The sequence below is a fragment of the Sciurus carolinensis genome, chromosome 2, assembly GCF_902686445.1.
Source record: "Sciurus carolinensis chromosome 2, mSciCar1.2, whole genome shotgun sequence".
Taxonomy (NCBI): domain Eukaryota; kingdom Metazoa; phylum Chordata; class Mammalia; order Rodentia; family Sciuridae; genus Sciurus; species Sciurus carolinensis.
Genome location: NC_062214.1, coordinates 117,011,201 through 117,029,138, shown reverse-complemented (window position 1 = coordinate 117,029,138; position 17,938 = coordinate 117,011,201). Strand labels below are relative to the sequence as shown.

General features: G+C 33.7%; 1 protein-coding gene across 1 annotated transcript in view; it reads right to left on the bottom strand.

Moving 5' to 3' along the window:
- Aqr (aquarius intron-binding spliceosomal factor) overlaps positions 1-17,938 on the bottom strand; it is a 105,899-nt gene that overhangs the window by 35,884 nt on the left and 52,077 nt on the right. Inside the window, exons 17-24 of the mRNA XM_047539593.1 lie at positions 16,476-16,654; positions 12,897-13,064; positions 11,210-11,379; positions 7,501-7,742; positions 4,286-4,429; positions 3,419-3,488; positions 2,519-2,629; positions 403-512 (exon numbers count right to left, since the gene is read on the bottom strand). Of these exons, the coding sequence (XP_047395549.1) occupies positions 403-512; positions 2,519-2,629; positions 3,419-3,488; positions 4,286-4,429; positions 7,501-7,742; positions 11,210-11,379; positions 12,897-13,064; positions 16,476-16,654 (1,194 nt within the window). The remainder of the gene's footprint in view (positions 1-402; positions 513-2,518; positions 2,630-3,418; positions 3,489-4,285; positions 4,430-7,500; positions 7,743-11,209; positions 11,380-12,896; positions 13,065-16,475; positions 16,655-17,938) is intronic.

Here is a 17,938-nt window from a genome sequence, read left to right as displayed (position 1 = left end):
TTGGGAGGCTAAGGCAGGAGGATCTCTGGTTTGAAGCCAGCCTCAGCGAAAGTGAGACCTTGTCTCTAAATAAAATACAAACAGGGCTGGGAATTTGGTTCAGTGGTCAAGTGCCCCTGAGTTCAATTCCCGGTACCCTGCAAAAAAAATTACTTCAAGAAACAGAAAACAAACAGCAATTCGCAATTTTGTAATGAAGAACGTGATAATTCTCTTCACAGAAATGACTGTATACTTGAAAACATGGTATAAACAACATATATCTAAGTGGGTTATACTAAAAATTTGAGAATTACACTTGATCATTCATAGTTCTTTTCTATTGGTGTATCTTTAACAAAAGAAGAAAAAAGTTAAATATTCTTTGGTACAATGTTTCAAAATTCACTACCTTTTGCTTACCTACTGAAATCTTTCTCTGTTTCCAGCTCTTCTTCTCCATGACCAAGACGCAGCAGGTGGCGCTCATCAATGTCTAATGCCATGATTTTCTCAAACAACTGGTTCAGGGCCTGGAGAATAAAGCAAAAAGGTTAATGGTAAGTTTCGAAGACTCAGTAGATATCTTTGAAAATAACAGAAACTAACATTTAGAAGGACAGAGTACTGCTCAATAAGAATCTCAATCTAAATAGAAGGAAACAGGTCTTATACTAGGCCATTTAAAATTTAAACAAAAGAATACTTTTATTGATTTCTGATATTGCCATATATTTACATTTGGCCAAATGAATAACTGGAAACCATAAAAACTACCCACCCATGAAATCTGAGTGTCTAATTTCTGAAAAGAGAAAGGCACTGGTTCAGGTGCTATTTCCTCCAAGATGTAACAATTCCTAAAATAATTCACCACACTGAGTTTCATTTCACTCACAGTAATTACAAGGCTGCAGAGAATCAAAATTTTTCACAGTTGGAAAAGGACAGTGAGAAGACAATGTGTATAGGTAGACTACACCAAGAGGACCAGAAAAAGGTAAAATGTATCATTCAAATCTTAAGCTGAAAGTCTTAATTTCTCTATACAATAAGCAGAGTGCTCATTTAACATAAACTATTCTGATGAAAGCCATTTAGAAGTTACTTCTTTCTACCTATGAAATATTCATATTTATGGGTTCTTCAAACCTAGTATCCATTATCTAAACCCCTGTAGTTATAAAGTTTTGCAGAAAGGCAAAAGTTTCACAGAACAGATACACCAATGGACAGCATTTAAAAATTAGCCCTATTCAAACATTTCTCCTCCTTTATCACGAATCTAACCCTACTCATCAACATGTAGTCTCATAATCATCCAAGTTACATAATGTAAATAGATACCCTTTACTATCAAACTTCTAGCAGAGTTCAGAAACTGAAGAGATTAATAATTTTTTAGAAAAATTTCCCACTACCCCAACTTTTGATACTCAACTATTCAAAACTCAGGACCATACAAACCATCAAACTACCTGGCATTACTTGCTACCCATAGGCAGGAATCACATAGATTTAGAAAGCAAAAAAATTTACAATCTCAGAAAAACTATATTCCATTGTGAATTAGAAAGATATTGAAGAAACTACTTGAATTATACATGCAAATGGAGACCAAACAAATAAAACAGTTAATTCAAGGAAAAGGCTCTTAGCAAACAATGAATTCTTTGGTTCCTTTTGCAAATAACCTTCTCTATGACTGTGCTATATAAGTCAATCACAAGTAAAGGACACTGTAGAAAGTACTATCAAGGTAGGGCAAAATAGTAAAAAAAACTACGCTAAAAACTTGACTTAAGTCTTTGTTCATTCTAAGACTTCAGAAATAGGTATAATTTTTACAGAGTAAAATTTACTAAGTAGTAGAAAAAAGTTCCATAATTTTTGTTTCCTTTATCAAGATGTAGTCCAAATCAATTTCCCAAGACAAGTTCCCTGCATAAATTCACTATTTTGTACAACAAGTCACCATTATTCATAAACTTTGAAAGTACTACTTATAAAAACATGGGTGAATGAACTGGATAGCATTACTAAAAATAAATAAGTCAAATTGTAGATTTAATGAACAAACTGACATTCCCAAACTCTGTACTTCTTTGTAGAACAAAGCTTCTGAAGATGGGCCAAACAAAGTCACCATTGTTAATATACACTCTGAGAAAATAAGTACTTTTGAAGGAGTAGAGGACCATGTAAATTTCAGCATATTTTAGGATATTCTCAGAACTGCCTGTTATATTTGGCTCCAGAATTAATAATTTGTTCTTACCTTTTTCTGCCAGCTTCAGAAGGACTAATAGCACATAGTGTTTCAATGTAGTAAGGATATTAGCAAGTACACTTCACAAAGATTTTAAATTTAATTTAGCATTAATATATTTTAGACCTTAATCTTTTAGTAATACTTATTCTACTAAGTGAAAAAAAATGCTACTTGTAAGGGTTAGCCAATACCTCTAATCTCAAAGTGCTAGTGTGCACGTGCATGCATGCATGCAAATACACGCACCACACACATGCACATATTTACCTGATTCGAATGAGTAACAATTAGAGTCCTCTGCTCTGGGAAATTGTGGTAGATGTTGGATATGATTTGTACTGCTACATCTGTTTTTCCTGTACCAGGCGGGCCCACAACCTAAAAAGAAAAAAAAAGAAAAAAAAAAAAAAAAAAGATGAACACATCAAACACTAAGTTAGCACATTACCACATTACTAGAAAATGGAAATTCTAGAACTGAAAGATTAAATAACAAATTAAAAATTTGTTGGAAGACAACAGTATAATAGTACAGAGTTGAAGAGTAAACTTGAAAACAAAAAATAAGTGGTTTAGAAGTGATCAAAAAGAAATATCACATAAATATCAATCAAAAGAAAGATGCAGCGACCATATTATCACCAGACAAAATGGACTTCAGAGCAAAGATAATTGCCAGTGATAGAGACGTTACATAATAATACAAGGGTCAATTCACCAAGATGACATAACAGCCTTGAGGTATGTACTCATCTACAAAACTTCAAAATACATTAGGCAAAAATTAACAGAAATGGAAGGAGAAACAGATTCACGATTATAGTCAAAGATGTCAATACTCTTCTTCTCTCAGTAATCAACATTAATTACTATTTCAATAGACAAAAAAATCAGCAAGGATAGAGAAGAACTAAAAAACATCAACCAAAGCGATCTAACTAACATTTATAGTTCATACCACCCCCAAAACAACAGACTATACGTTCTTTTCAAGTACATATGGAATAGTCACCAAGACAGACCATATCCTAGGCTAGAAGACAAATCTTAATAAATTAAAAAAGAGAAAGCAAAACACTTGAAACCACACAAAGAATACATTAAAAATTGTGTGCTTATTCCTGGTCTAAATTCACATAACAACATATGTAACAGTAATTCTCTCACCATAGTAAGCCCAGGCTGCATTCCAGCTCGAATGGCCTCAATCTGTGTATGAGTGAACTGAATTGTATTACTGTAAACAGAAGTGTCAAAAAAAAACTAGTTAGAATTAGATAAATGATATTTAGTATAAATTTGGACAACAATGACCAGAAGTCTGTTTTATATTTGCCCTTGTTCTTTCAATCTCTTTACATTTATATACTCCATACCTCCAAGTAAAAGAATAAATCTTACGGAAAGACCAATTATTTTTCAATACACTTAGCCCGTTCTAGACCTGTTTTGGCCTGCAACATCTGCAGTTCCCAAATATAATGCCACTTTTTTAGTTATGGTACAACTTGCACGAGGGCTACTGCTATATGTAACACAGGGTCACGAAATAAGAACTCAGCTCAAATTAAAGTAACCCTCTGTGGTAATATTTATTTCTCAGAGTACCTGAACAGGTTCCTTTCTGAAATATTATTACAGATTAGCCTAAAATGTCTAAGCTATTCAGTTGGCTAACACAATAAAAGCAAAGAGAGTCCAGAAACAAAAGTATCCTAAGGTTTTAAAAGCATAAGAAAGCCAGGTACAGTGGTGCCTGCCTGTGATCCTTGCAATGCAGGAGGCTGAGGCAGGAGGATTCCAAGTTTGAGGTCAGCCTTAGCAAATTTAGTGAGATCCTGTCTCAAAGTAAAAAATAAAAAGGGCTTGGAATGTAGCATAGTGGTAGAACACCTCTGGGCTCAATCCCCAGTACTGCAAAAACTGAATGAATGAATGAATAAACAAATAAATAAATAAAATTAAGTTAAAATAAAAACAGTAACCCATCTGCAACAGCAAATTTATAACACTTAGAATAGGTAGTAAAATTACCGTTTGGGTTGGTTATAAGGATAAGGTCCCCTGTTAGGAATAACATGAGGCTCAACAATTAAGGTTTTTGCCTCTTCAGTGTCTTCATCTTCATCTGCATCTTTCCTTTTCTTTCCCTTTCCACTTCTTACTGGAAAAGTTATCCTACAAGACGAAAAAAACCTTTGTTCAATTTTGCAATTAAAAAGGATTTATTAAGTACCTATCTTGTGCATGACTTATATGGAGAATAATCAAATGAGTAAGAAATATTTTTGGCCTAAGGGAGCTTACTATTTGCGCATAAACTCTAAACAAAAGCAAATTCACAAGCATTAAAATGTGGTGTTAAAAAAAGTCTTGGGTTGGGTTTGTGGCTCAGTGGTAGAGCTCTTGCGTATCACATGTGAGGCACTGGGTTCGATTCTCAGCACCACATTAAAAAATAAATAAGAATATTGTGTCCATCTACAACTAAAAATATTTTTTTAAAAAAGTCTTCAGATTAGGAAAAAGTCATTCAATTAATGAGAATCAAAGAAATAGAAAATATTTATGCCATGTGCATTGTAAAGTGCTTTATTTGTGTCCTTCATTGAATCAGAAAAGATATTAAGAGCAGCTGAGTCTCAAATAATTTAGATATCTGAAGATGGAAAAAGGGAAGATACTACTGGAAGAAAGAAGTAACAGTAGGGGTCAAGTACAAGCAGCCCAAATTTGCTGGAAAGTAGGGTGCAACAGAGAAAAGTAAAGGGCTGATAGGTTGCATGAGTCTTGTTATGACACTTCAGGAACATCAAACTTTTTAGGCAGAGGTTCTTAGCCTGGGTGTGAAAGTGACTCTCCATAGATACATGAGGGAAGTATGATGAACTTCCTAAAATTAAACTGAAGAATGAATCACCTACATGCAATTTTAAAAATCTTTCTTCAAAACCTTAAAGGATAGACAGTTCCAGAAACGGCTACGAACTACTAGGAGGCTAAGACGGTCAGCCTTATTTGGTAAGTAAAAGGAGCAATCAGCTTTCTTAGGGAGTGAGTAGCTCTAGTAGTAAGGCATTTAATAGTTAAAAGTGAAGAGAGAGAGGTAGAAAAGATACAGCTACTGAAGGCCTAGAGTTGTAGTAGTCAGGAATAACATTTGAAAAAACTATACTTATGGGAGAAGCTACTCTATGTGTCACAAATTATGAGAGTAAACAGATTAAAAAATAATGCTGAGATTTCAATAACTAGGTTTTTAAATGTTTATTATATTTATATTTAAGAATCAACTGAAAGCTGTGTGTTATAAAGTTCAGTTCAGAAAGTAAGCCCAGGGATACCACCCACAGCTATCTGAGTCTTCTGCCTCTAACCCATAAGAAGAATCAAGGGAACGGCAACCAAATGCTTCAGGCATTTCATTCTATTTTTCTATTCAAATTTTAAAACCAAAGCTAATTTAACATTAACTATATTTGAATATAGGTTGAGTATCTCTAATGTGAAAATGCAAAATCCAAAATGCTCCCAAATATGAAACTTTTTGAGCACTGAGATGACACTCAAGATTTTGTCTTTACTAGTTACTCTTCTGACAGAGGATTGATAGTCAGAATATATAAAGAACTCAGAAAAACCTAATAACCTAATTAATAAATGGGCAAATGAATTAAACAGACACTTGTCAAAAAAAATTCGAATGGTTACCAATACATGCAAAATGTTCAACAACTTTAACAACTGGGAAAAGCAAAGAAAAAATACACTGAGATTTCATTTCATTCTAGTTAGAATGGCAGTCATCAAGAATACAAATAATAATAAATACTGGAGAGGATGTGAAGAAAAAGAAATACTTTATATAGCTGGTTGGAGTAAGTAAGTACAGTCACTATGGAAATCACTTTAGAGGTTCCTCAAAAAGACTAGGAATGCAACCATCATATGACCCAACTATACCACTCCTTGGTATTTATCCTAAAGAATCAAAGTCAAAATACCTGAGTGATAACGTATACCCATGCAGCACAGTTCAAAATAACCAAACTACAGAACCAGCCTAGGTATCCATCAATGGATGAATAGATAAAGAAAATGTATATACACAATGGAGTTTTATTGTCATAAAGAAAAATGGAATTATGTCTTTTGCTGAAAAATGGATGGAACTTGAGACCATTATGTTCAGTGAAATAAGTCAAATTCAGGTTGAGGGTCCTATTTTTTATTTCTCATATGTGAAAGCTAGAGAGGAAAAAGGAAAAGAAAATTGGAGGCAAGGGTCTCATGAAAACCAAAGGAGGTCAGTAGAGTAGAGAAAACAGATCAAGAGGAGAGAGAAGAAAAGAGAAAGGACAAATAGTGGAGAATGATACTGGTCAAATTCTATTATTATATTGTACGCAGGTATGAATACATAAAACAAATCCCACCATTATCTATAATTATAATGTACCAATAAAACATAATGGAAAAAATGTTTCAGATTTTAGATTTTCAGATTAAGAATGCTCACCCAGTAAAGTCTATGCAAATATTCCAAAATTTGAAAAACTCTGACATCTAAAACACTTCTGATCCCAAGCATTTAAATAAAGGATACTCAACCTGTATTAAGAATCTGTGAGCCAGACATGGTGGAACACACCTATAATCCCAGAAGCTTAGGAGTCTGAGTCAGGAGGATCGAGAGTTCAAAGTCAGCCTCAGCAAAAAGCAAGGCACTAAGCAACACAGTTAAATCCTGCCTCTAAATAAAATACAAAATAGGGCTGGGGATGTGGCTCAGTGGCTGAATGCCCCTTGAGTTCAATCCCTGGTGCCCAAAAAATAAAATAAAATAAAATAAAACAAGCAAGGATAAAAGAAAAAAAAAAAAAGCGTTTTTCCTAAAGTCTAAATAAAGTTCAACATCACATGGCTATGTGTATTAATCAGAAAATATTTCAGACTGTATGTAGGATGAAAAGACACATTTCATCAAACACTCTCTCCAGACAACATACATTTGCTGATTTTTTAATAAGACATGAAGCTACTTTTATTGTGGTTTTAAAACAGTTTCTGCCCTAAGAGTCAGAAATAGAGTAAAATGTAATAAATGTATCCCAGGAATTATATGTAGAGACTGCCAAAACAAAATCCTGATATAATAACTTAAAACTCATGTTAGCCATCAGTGCTGATGCCCTATCACTGGCAGACCATGGAATGCTTGAAAGGAGTATATGCAAGTCTGACTTTACCTGAAAGGGGGTATCTGTAGAGTTGGGTCATCCACAGTTACTTTAACATTATGACCAGGAAAGCTGGCTTTTAAATGTTCAATGGACAGAAATGTATCATTGAAATCAAGGGTAGCAATCTGATTGGGCATTTTTGAATAATGAGCACTACTTGGGTCCCCGTAACCTAAAATGATATCATGCAGCCAGTCAGGTACCACACAGTCAGTATTCATCAGGTTTCGAATAGTCTCCAGCACAGCCTGTCAGTAAAAGAACAGAAAAGGATTGTGTCAATAAGACATTTCAAACATTTGCACTTCACTGGAATGCAGAGCTGGCTGCATTAATCCAGAATTCCCAAGTGTTTCAGGGCAAGAAGCTATTTTCTGCTGACAGGTGCTTGGCTAGACTGAATCAACAGCTATATTTTCAGCTGATACCATACCCTGATTTAAACAAAAGATCAAGCTTAGCAAGAACAGTTTATCTGTTGAGTTCATTTAGGCATTAAAGACATAAATGAGTTTACCACTTGACTCCTATTGAGTAAAATAAAAATCAGACTCACATCAACCAAATAACATGAAAACATTACAGAACAAACCAAAGAAAATGTTTCCTTAGACACTCCTGGAGTCTTTCCCTCTTATATTCCATAGTTCTATGTTAAAATCACACACAAGGGGATGGGGATACATTTCAGCTGGCAGAGTGTTTGCCTCACATGGATAAGGTCCTGAGTTCAATTCCCAGCACCATAAAAAAAAAAAAAAAAAAAAAAAAAAAACCAACCAGAGCACATTAATGTATGCCTTCATCATGAAACAGATCACAATTTAGAAATACTAAAATCAGCATGGTGAGAAATAATTAAAAAAAAGGGAACAGAAATAATAAAAATGAAGAAAATGTCAAATAAAATTTCAGAATAAAGAATCAGGACTACAACAAAAGGTTCTTGTAATAGCTAATATATATATATATACTATCAAAAGAAATTACTAAAGGCCGAGGCAGATTCTTACAAAAATCACTTGGACAAAGTAAACTATCCTACATATAGAAATTAGGAGATAAGGTAATTCATTTCAAAGAATAAAATAACCAAATCAACAATGCTTTGAATCATAAATGCTACAAAATCCAACTTTAAAAAAATTACAGGATAGAATATGTTAATCTTTGTGCCTGGTTTTATATACATGCCTTTATCACTTCTGAAATTCTCTTGGTTCATATACTCTTGTCATTTGTTTAATCACCCACCAAAATACAATTTTCAGAGTAGCAGAGACCTAGAACAGTTTGAACATGGGATGGGTGTATGGATATATAGACGGATTAATGAGTTTGTTCATATAACACTGATGAATAAGACGAAAGCTCTACCCTCCAGGGAAATTTTAATTCTAACAGGGAGATAAAATATGTCCTTAACTATGATACAAAGCAGCAGAATGTGGCCAATAGTAAAGAATATTACAAAATACAATAAGAACACTTCACAGGTTAGAGATGGATTCATGGGAGACTTTTAACATTAGGAAAGGTTTCAAGGAGGAAAGTGGCACTTTCTCTTAAGTAAAGAATTTCTGAAGCACTCTAATTTATTTCATCATTAACGGAAAGTCACAGAAATGTTCGGAGAAGCAGAGTAAAATGATAAGTGTCATACAGTAGGAGGGAAGGTATGAAATACAGGTGCTTATGAGGAGACCAGGGAAGAGAAACATCCAACTATCTAGGCAGGAAGTGAAATATCCAAATTAGAAGAGGCTGTAGAAACTGGAAAAGAGACAAGGAAATGAGGGATGCTGCTCAGGTAAACAAGAAAACACTCAAGATACCAAAAGAGTATTCTTCCTTTCCCCAAACAGGCAAATTAATAAATCCCCCTTTCTTGGATCAGAACCTGAATGGCTCCTCTGAACTCCCTGATACTTTCTACATGTACCCCTTTTTATGTTTTTTGACACCTCCTAATCTTTCAAGGTAGTTATTCGTTTATATTTCTAACTTCCCTTATTAGTAGTTAAGCTCTCTAAAGGTATGAGTTGTGTCATTCATTTTTATAAGCCTCATATAACTTTGCCAAGTACATACACTAGGCACCAAATAAATAAATACAGGAAAGGATTTTTTTGTTGTGTATAGTGAAGTGATTAAGATTCATTTACTGAAAACTGACTAAATCTGAAACTGTCCTATGTATTTAGAAAATTTGAAAGCAGATTTCTCCATCCTACATTCACTGAATAAATATTTATTAAGCACATACTATATACCAGGCACAGCTCTAGTGTTGAGATTATGTTGACAGACAAAAACAAAGACTGTGCTCATACAGACTTGACAACTAATGGGCAAGTCAGATAAGTAAATATATAATTATTAGGTATATCAAGGGGTTTGAGGAAAAAATAGAGCTAACAGGATAGAGAATGTTGAGAAGGGATAAGTAGGTAATCTTACCTACTTCAAGTAAGGTTGCCAAGGAAGGCTTCTCTTATCAGGTGGCATTTAACTCAGTTGTTCATGTGCAGTCTTGGATTATTAAAGAATACCAGAAAAGGTCAGTGTGGCTTTAATTTAGTGAATCAGGGTCAAGATAAAATGAGAGAGGAAGCCAGAGGATATATAATGGCAGGGCCTTCTGGATTATGGTAAGAATTTCCTAAATGATGGGAAAAACTGAAGAATGTTAAACAGGGGTACCAAAGTATAATCTGCATTTTTAAAGGATTATTCAGCTGCTATATGGAGAACAGTGGAATGGGAGAAGAACACAAGAATGGTGCAGGGAGGTGAGAGTTGAAGGTGTCTAGACATGGCATGAGTGGAGATATTGAGCTAGTCAAATTATTGATGGATTGCATGTGCAGTGAGACAAAAAGAAATCAAGGATACCTCCACTGTTCTTGTCTTCAACAACAGGGAGAGATGGAGAAAAAGTTCCTTTATTTGATAGGTTTCTGGTTTGTTTTCATAACAATGGGTAAATAGAGGTAATAAAGTAATAGGAATACATAAGAAAAACTGCATTTTGAGGCAGAGAGGAAAGAAAAGCACTTTCCACAAAATCTAGATATTATCAGACACTAGATATGCTCAATGTTTAAGGTTCATAATATAGTTTCAGACAATTTTTTTTTAATCTTCCTTTACTAAACTCTTCTCCCCACAAAATGATAAAAGTAAAACATTAAGTTCCCAAATCTCCCCTTGCCAATAATGGATAAAGCATAGATATATCAGAGTAATTCAGATTTAAAAAAGAAGTTCTAGTAAATGGTTTTCTTCACCTCATCCTGGTGTATACACTGAGTACCTAATATTAAAAAAAAGCTTGAAAAGAGGGTGACCGGGGCTGGGGATATTGCTGGGTGGGTAGAGTGCTTGCCTTGCAAACATAAGGCCCTGGGTTCAATCCCCAGCACCGCAAAACAAAACAAAACAAAACAAGAAAAGAGGGTAACCTTTTGAAAAAAACTTCCATTCATATTTTAAGATTTTTATCTCTCAAAAGACAAAACAGATACAGCAAATGAATTTACTTAAATTTTTATATTTAATTAATATATTAAGAATTTAAGAGTATTATTTAGAATGAAATTAAAGCAATGATTATTTGCTTAAAAAATCTTTATATCCAACATTTTTGCATTAATGTCTTAGGGTTATTTAAATTACGACATAAGTACTTTTAGTTATACAGCCAAAATAATACCTTAAAGTTATTTTCCTTTGGTTTTCTCCTCATTATTATATTGAAAGTTTCATATACATCTTCTGCTCCATTTTGTATAGTATTGGTCATATCCTGTTGATACTGGTTTGGATCCAAAAATACTCTAAATGTTCTTGATTCTCCTCTAAGATTGGGTCTGGGTTCAGGTCCTAAACATTTTTTAAAAGTCTGTTAAATGAAATACTTTTCGAATATCAAAGTAAGTTAATAGTATTTCTTATCTAGAAAAAAATAAACCATCCAGACTTAACTCCAACCATTTTTCTCACTGAAATGCTCTCTACTCATATACTTCATATTCAAAGAAGTTAAATCATTTTCTCCTTTCTCTAGAATGTTATGATTCCTTTCAAGTCGCATAATATTTATGATGCAATGATGTGAACTGCAACTATTTGTATATATCCTTGACTAATATTGGAGCTCTTAGAAATCAAAGAACTTATCAGTCACTCACAGCTCCTACCAGGGCCTTACATACAGTAAGTACTCCATAAATATTTTCAGAATAAACTTTATATTTTAAGATTTAAGGCACAGTTTCTCTACTTCTAATTCGACAGAAGCTTATCACTCTTCTCAACCTTCTGTATTCTGCCTACTATTACCAGCAAGAAAGGAAATTTCATATACACAGAAAAATGGGATACTGGCTGAAAGTCCAGATGCTGCTTATTGTCCCTTTGCCTTCTCTCCTCTTTTGGGGTCGTAGACCTCCAACTTTGTAGTCTTAAGTTTATTCTACCCAGTCTCCATTTCCTTCTACTCTAGAGATGAACAGCCTAACCATCAGCAGTTTAGCAATGGTTTGATCTCAAAATCACAGGTGGCAGAAACTGATTTAAGTTTTAAGGGAACTTCAGCAACCATGCTGTAAAATAAGCATTAGACTTTCGATATACTTATAATGTAGCAGGTACTTTTTATAAATTCCTACTAGGACAACAGAAGAAAGAATTTCAAATGAACAATTAGCGATAAGCATACAAGAGCTGACTAACCAAGTAAAGCAGTTCTTATATGGTAATAATGCTTGTCATCTCAGGCAGGGTTACTCTGTTTATACTATAATTCTTTAAATGTTTAGCATCCCTGGATCTCATCCACAAAATGCCAACAGACTGACATTAACCACCCTTACCCTAGTCATTTGACAATCTATGTACCACCACACATTTCCAAATGTAATGCAGTATTGTTTCCAGTTGAGAACCATTACTATAATGAATCAACATAGTAAAACTTAAGAAGAAAATAATTAGATAAATGTATCACTGAATCCAAAAACCTTGAACAATTATAAGAAGTGCTTAGGAATTTTTCAAAGCAATATTGTAAAGTATTGTAAAATTATCATTTTGAGTAATGTGATTTCAAAAGATCCTGTCCTTTCCAATATCTAATACAGAAGCTTTTACAAAAGTATTTGACACAAAATTGTGCATATTTATGGGGTACAATGTAATATTTTAATACAGCTAACACAGAAGTTTTGAATCATTACCTGTTCTAAAACTGTGAAGTAGGTACCTTATATATACTTTATATATAAAATCTCATGTTGAGTTAGTATGTACACAACTAAAAATTTTACTTAAGAAACAAAAGAAAAAAGGCAAAGAAACTTATTCTATACAAACAATTTCAAAGAGATAGATCACCATACCATCCTCAATGACACGCCCTTTATCATCCAGCATGCCCTGGATTTCACAACCTCTGACATAAACCAGGCCAACCTGCTCAATAAAAGGTCTCCTCCGGTCAAACTTTGTGCCATAAGGTTTTGTGGGACGCACAGTAATTAGAAAACATACATCATGTTTACGAAGACCTAGTAAAACATAAAAAGACATATTCATTTTTTAGAACTTCATTGTTTTTAGTTTTCTTTTGGCAAATTCTCAACCTTTTATAAGGAACAGAGATTATTAAAAAAAAAAAATTTAAATACTAAGGGTGACCAATGATACTTGCATTGTATACAATTATGGGTTTTCCTATAACCTTTAATACTTAATATCTCATAGTAATAATTATGTTGAAACCTTCTATATTAAAATTAGAAACTTTCACATCATGAATCCATTTTTGAATAAGCCTTTTAAGTCATACTACAGCTCCAAAATTGGATGCTCGTCATCATTCTTATTTTTAACATTCTTAATAAGTAACCAAAAATGTGGGTGGCATATAATTCATCTATATCATATTTAGCAGGTTTCTAACATCAATTTAAGCCACCTATCAGTGTCATTCCAACCATAGCCTAACTGTACTACATTAAAACAGGTCAACTCAAGAATAATTCATCAAAGGCACAAAACTGTTGTTTATAGATAACACCATGAGAAACACGGTTGAATATATATAGTTTTAGATGCAAATAGTGAACATTTTGTAAGTGAAATGTCAAGAAATAGGAGATTGTGCCAAAGTACAAAGTTTCTCAGTCATCAGATCAAATAATGGACTCAAATGATTTCCCAGTCAGGCAAGGTGGCATATGCCCATAATCCCAGTGACTCAGGAGGCTGAGGCAGGAGGATCTCAAGTTTGAAGTTAGCCTCAGCAACTTAATGAGACCCTGTTTGTACACAAACAGAGGATATAGTGGTGGTAAAGTGCCCCTGGTTTCAATCCTCAGTACCAAAAAAAAAAAAAAAAAAAAAAAAAAAAAAAAAAAAAAAGACTTCCTGGATCTATTAAAAGTACAGATACTAGAAGACAGGGACTATACCTCATAACATGTGTAATGTTATGCCACTTAATCTTCATTGCTTTTCTGATCCATTTTTTAATCATTGCATTTCTGATCTTCTATATAATATAAATGTAAATTTAAATAGTCTGCTTCCTCATAATACTAGTAAGAAGATATACAACTAAATCAAATGACCAAAATGAATGTATGGCTAATAGTATTTGAAACCAGTATGGATTACTTTCCTCTGTAGCATGTTCAAGTGTGGATAAAGCTAGAAATACTTAATTCTGACATTCTATGCAAAGAAGTAGGATAGGCAAAGACAATTAAGGGAACTATTCTACTTTGTTATACTGCTTCCATGACCTTTAATCTGCACAATTCATTGAAACCTCTAAGTCTAAGAGCCAAAGGAATGACTTTGACAAGTCTCTCCCAATGGAGATGACAATTTTTAGCATTACTGAGGTATAAGTATCTGTTCCTTTCAAAAGCAGATTATTCTACTGTGATCTACGATGAATATTAGATCTACCTATCTTAAAACCTACATTGTAATGAGCTCGATTACTTGTCTCTTTCCAATCATTTGTATCCACCCTCTCCTGGCTGTGCTTTCTGAAGCAGAACCCAGCATTCAGTTTCATTAATTCTGCTTCCTTAATTTTAAATGTAAGTATAGGAAAGGATAAGGACCTGAGCTTCAAATTTTCTTGAAGGCACAAGATGTCCGTTTCATAAATTCTAGTTGGAAAATTTCAAACTATTCTCTATTTTTATAAGACAACACTCATTAATATTTAAAGAGCCTCTCTCTCATTTTTTGCCCCAATTTCCTATTTGATTACCCCTTATGTGATCAATATAAGAGCCAAGTCTGGACCCTGGTCTATTAAACAAAGCACTCTCTTTCCACAATATTTCATAATATGAATCACTAATCCTTAAATACTCTTGGCTTAGCCATCAACATATACCCACTATTTATCATTCTACCAGTGGCCCATGTTTAAAAGAAAGACTGAAATAGAAAGAGAGGAAGGATGGAAGGAAGGGAAGGAGGGAGGGAAGGAGGAAGAAAAATCAAGAAAAATCTATTTTAGGCCTTCTAAATAGCAACTGTAAGAGGGGGCGGGGAACAGGAGTTTTCAAGTAGAACACCCTTTCTTCCCCCTAACACTGTAATGCACATGGGTCATCTGTCATCTATAAATGCCTATGAAGAAACTTTTAAAATTCCCAACTATTACTATTTACAGGGATACACAACAAGTTATTTCAGTATGTTACCCACTGTGTAGAAGTGTTTAATACCTCCTTAAATTTCAAGGGGTAATAAGTACAAGAACTTCTACACCAATTTAATGTCTTTCTCAAGATTCAGCAATAATAAAGGTGCAAGTCATTCTAGATGTGTACTGCAACAGACTGGAACTCTTTTGAAGGATATAGGAGTCACAAAAACAATGTCACAAACTATACCCACTAGATTAGCCATTTGTTAAACATTTGGCCAGCCTCATTGCTGAATTCCTTGATAAATATATCATATGTTCCATATGTTTATAGCTATGTAGGAGGCAATAATTTCTGAAAACTGATCCATTAAGGGAGTATCCCTTTCGTTCTGGCATGCAAAGAAGGTAGCAGATTAAAAATACTGGCTACTATTTCTTACGACATGGCAACAAGTAAGAGCTCTCACAGACAGCTGGGGGGAAAACATAAAAGTGTCAATTAAGAATCAGCTCATGATCCACTTCTGACACAGGTGTTAGTGATGTTTTAACTCTTTGACTTGGAGACTTTGAACATGTCTGCCTCTGAAAAAAATTGTGACACAAAACGCTCATCCCTAAAACCTGCCTAGTAAAAAACAGAAAAAAATCACTGGTTTCATTTCTCTGTAACTGTCATATATCTTTGAACAAATTTGATCTCACTAATTTATCTGCCTTCTTCACTTTGGTGAAAATAAATATTATATCTTTCTGAGTTATTTCACTATGTCTCCTTCCTCCAAACTCCTTTTTAAATCTTTATTCTTCACAAAGTATACACATCCCTATATTTTTCACTTTGGCTGCTTTTATCTTTTGAAAATATCAACTTTCTTTACTTACACTGAACATGTGTGCAAACTATATGTGGGTTTTCTCCCTTTCAAATGAACACTAATGCTTTTGTACTTTTTGAATTATTCCTATAAATTCATATTATCTTACTTTATGACTTAAAATGCTGTCCTCTCGGCTTTGCAAACTAATTTTCAAAACACGGATATATATGTGATCTTATTCTTTTTATTAAAATATTTGGGATACTTACATATTCTTGAATGATCCTTAGTATTTTTACTAATAATAATTAGAAGGACAACTGATATCCTTTAAATCAAATTTCAGGGATAAAAGTTTAAGAAAAACTTAATTTAAAAAAGGAAAACATTTAGTAAAGTACTTTGTTAATATTCTTAAATGAAAAATCTACAAATTAAAAAGGTCAAAGGTAACTTCAACATTTGAAATACAAAATTACCTTCCCATTCGTCTTTGATGTGATCTCTGACATTCAAATTGATGGTGACATCTGCACGAACTCGGGTTGGCCAGTTTTCACCTATGTTGGGTTTGGCAACCTCAACTACAGTGAAAGCCACAATGGGCTGGGCCATTCGTGCCCAACCACCAAACACTACACCACCATACTCAGATTGCCTGAAAACCAAAGAAGTAGGTGATTACTCAAACAAAAATAACTTTCCCCCAACTTTCAGACAAGTAAAACTACTAAGAAACATGTTTAGCTAGTATTTAGAAACTAACATCAGCAACCCTTATTTTTAAACTTATTAAAAAAAAAATCTAAGTCCCAATATACAGAAAGTATATGTGATAGTATAAGGTAAGTAAATATGGCCTGGAAAAGAAAAGGAAGTGGAGGAATATTCCCTCATCTCTAAAAAAAAAAAAATAACACTATCCATATTAAAGTCTTCTGGAGTGGAATTATTTTATTAAAAAAAAACATAATTCAGCACAGTTTTATTTCTGCTTTATAAGCTATAACTGACAATAAAATGTATATACATTTAAGGAATATGTATGTTTTGATATACATATACAATGTAAAATGAATACCAAAGTCAAGCTAAATTAACATATCCATCACCACAGTTACTTTTGTTTGGTACTATGAGAATACTTACGTTCTATTTGTCTAGCAAGTCTCAAGTATATAATACATTCATTATTAACTATAGTAACTATGTTGTATATCAAGTCTCTAGAACTTAAAACTCTTTTTTTTTTGTATTGGGGATTGAACCCAGGGGCACTTAACCACTGAACCACATCCTCAGCCCTTTTAAAATTATTTTGAGACAGGATCTTGCTAAGTTGTTTAGGGCCTCACTAAGATGCTGAGGTTGGCTTTGAACCCAAGATCCTCCTGCCTCTACCTCAGCCTCCTGAGCCACTGGGATTACACACGTGCACCATCACACCTGGCTAGAACTTACGGATCTTATAGCTAAAAGTCTGTAACCCTTGACTACTATCTTCACATTTCCCTCACCCCTGATCCCCTAGTCACCTTTCAACTCTTGACTTCAACTTTTTTAGATTTCATATATAAGTAAAATCATCAGTATTTGTCTTTCTGAATGTGGCTTACTCATTTAGTATAATGTATTTCAAGTTCATCCATGTTATAAAAACTGGTAGGATTTTCTTTCTTAAATAAAGCTGAACAATATTCTACAGTGTATACATGCATACACACCGTATTTTCACATTTTCTTTATTCATCCATTGATGGACACAGGTTGTTTCCATATCTTGGCTATTGTGAATAATGCTGCAATGAACATGGACGTGCAGGTATCTCTTTGGTACAGTGATTTTATTTCCTTAAAATATATATGCAGAGTAGGATTGCTGGATCATACAGTTCTATTTTTAATTTTTTAGGCATCTCCATATGGTTTTCCGTAATGGCTA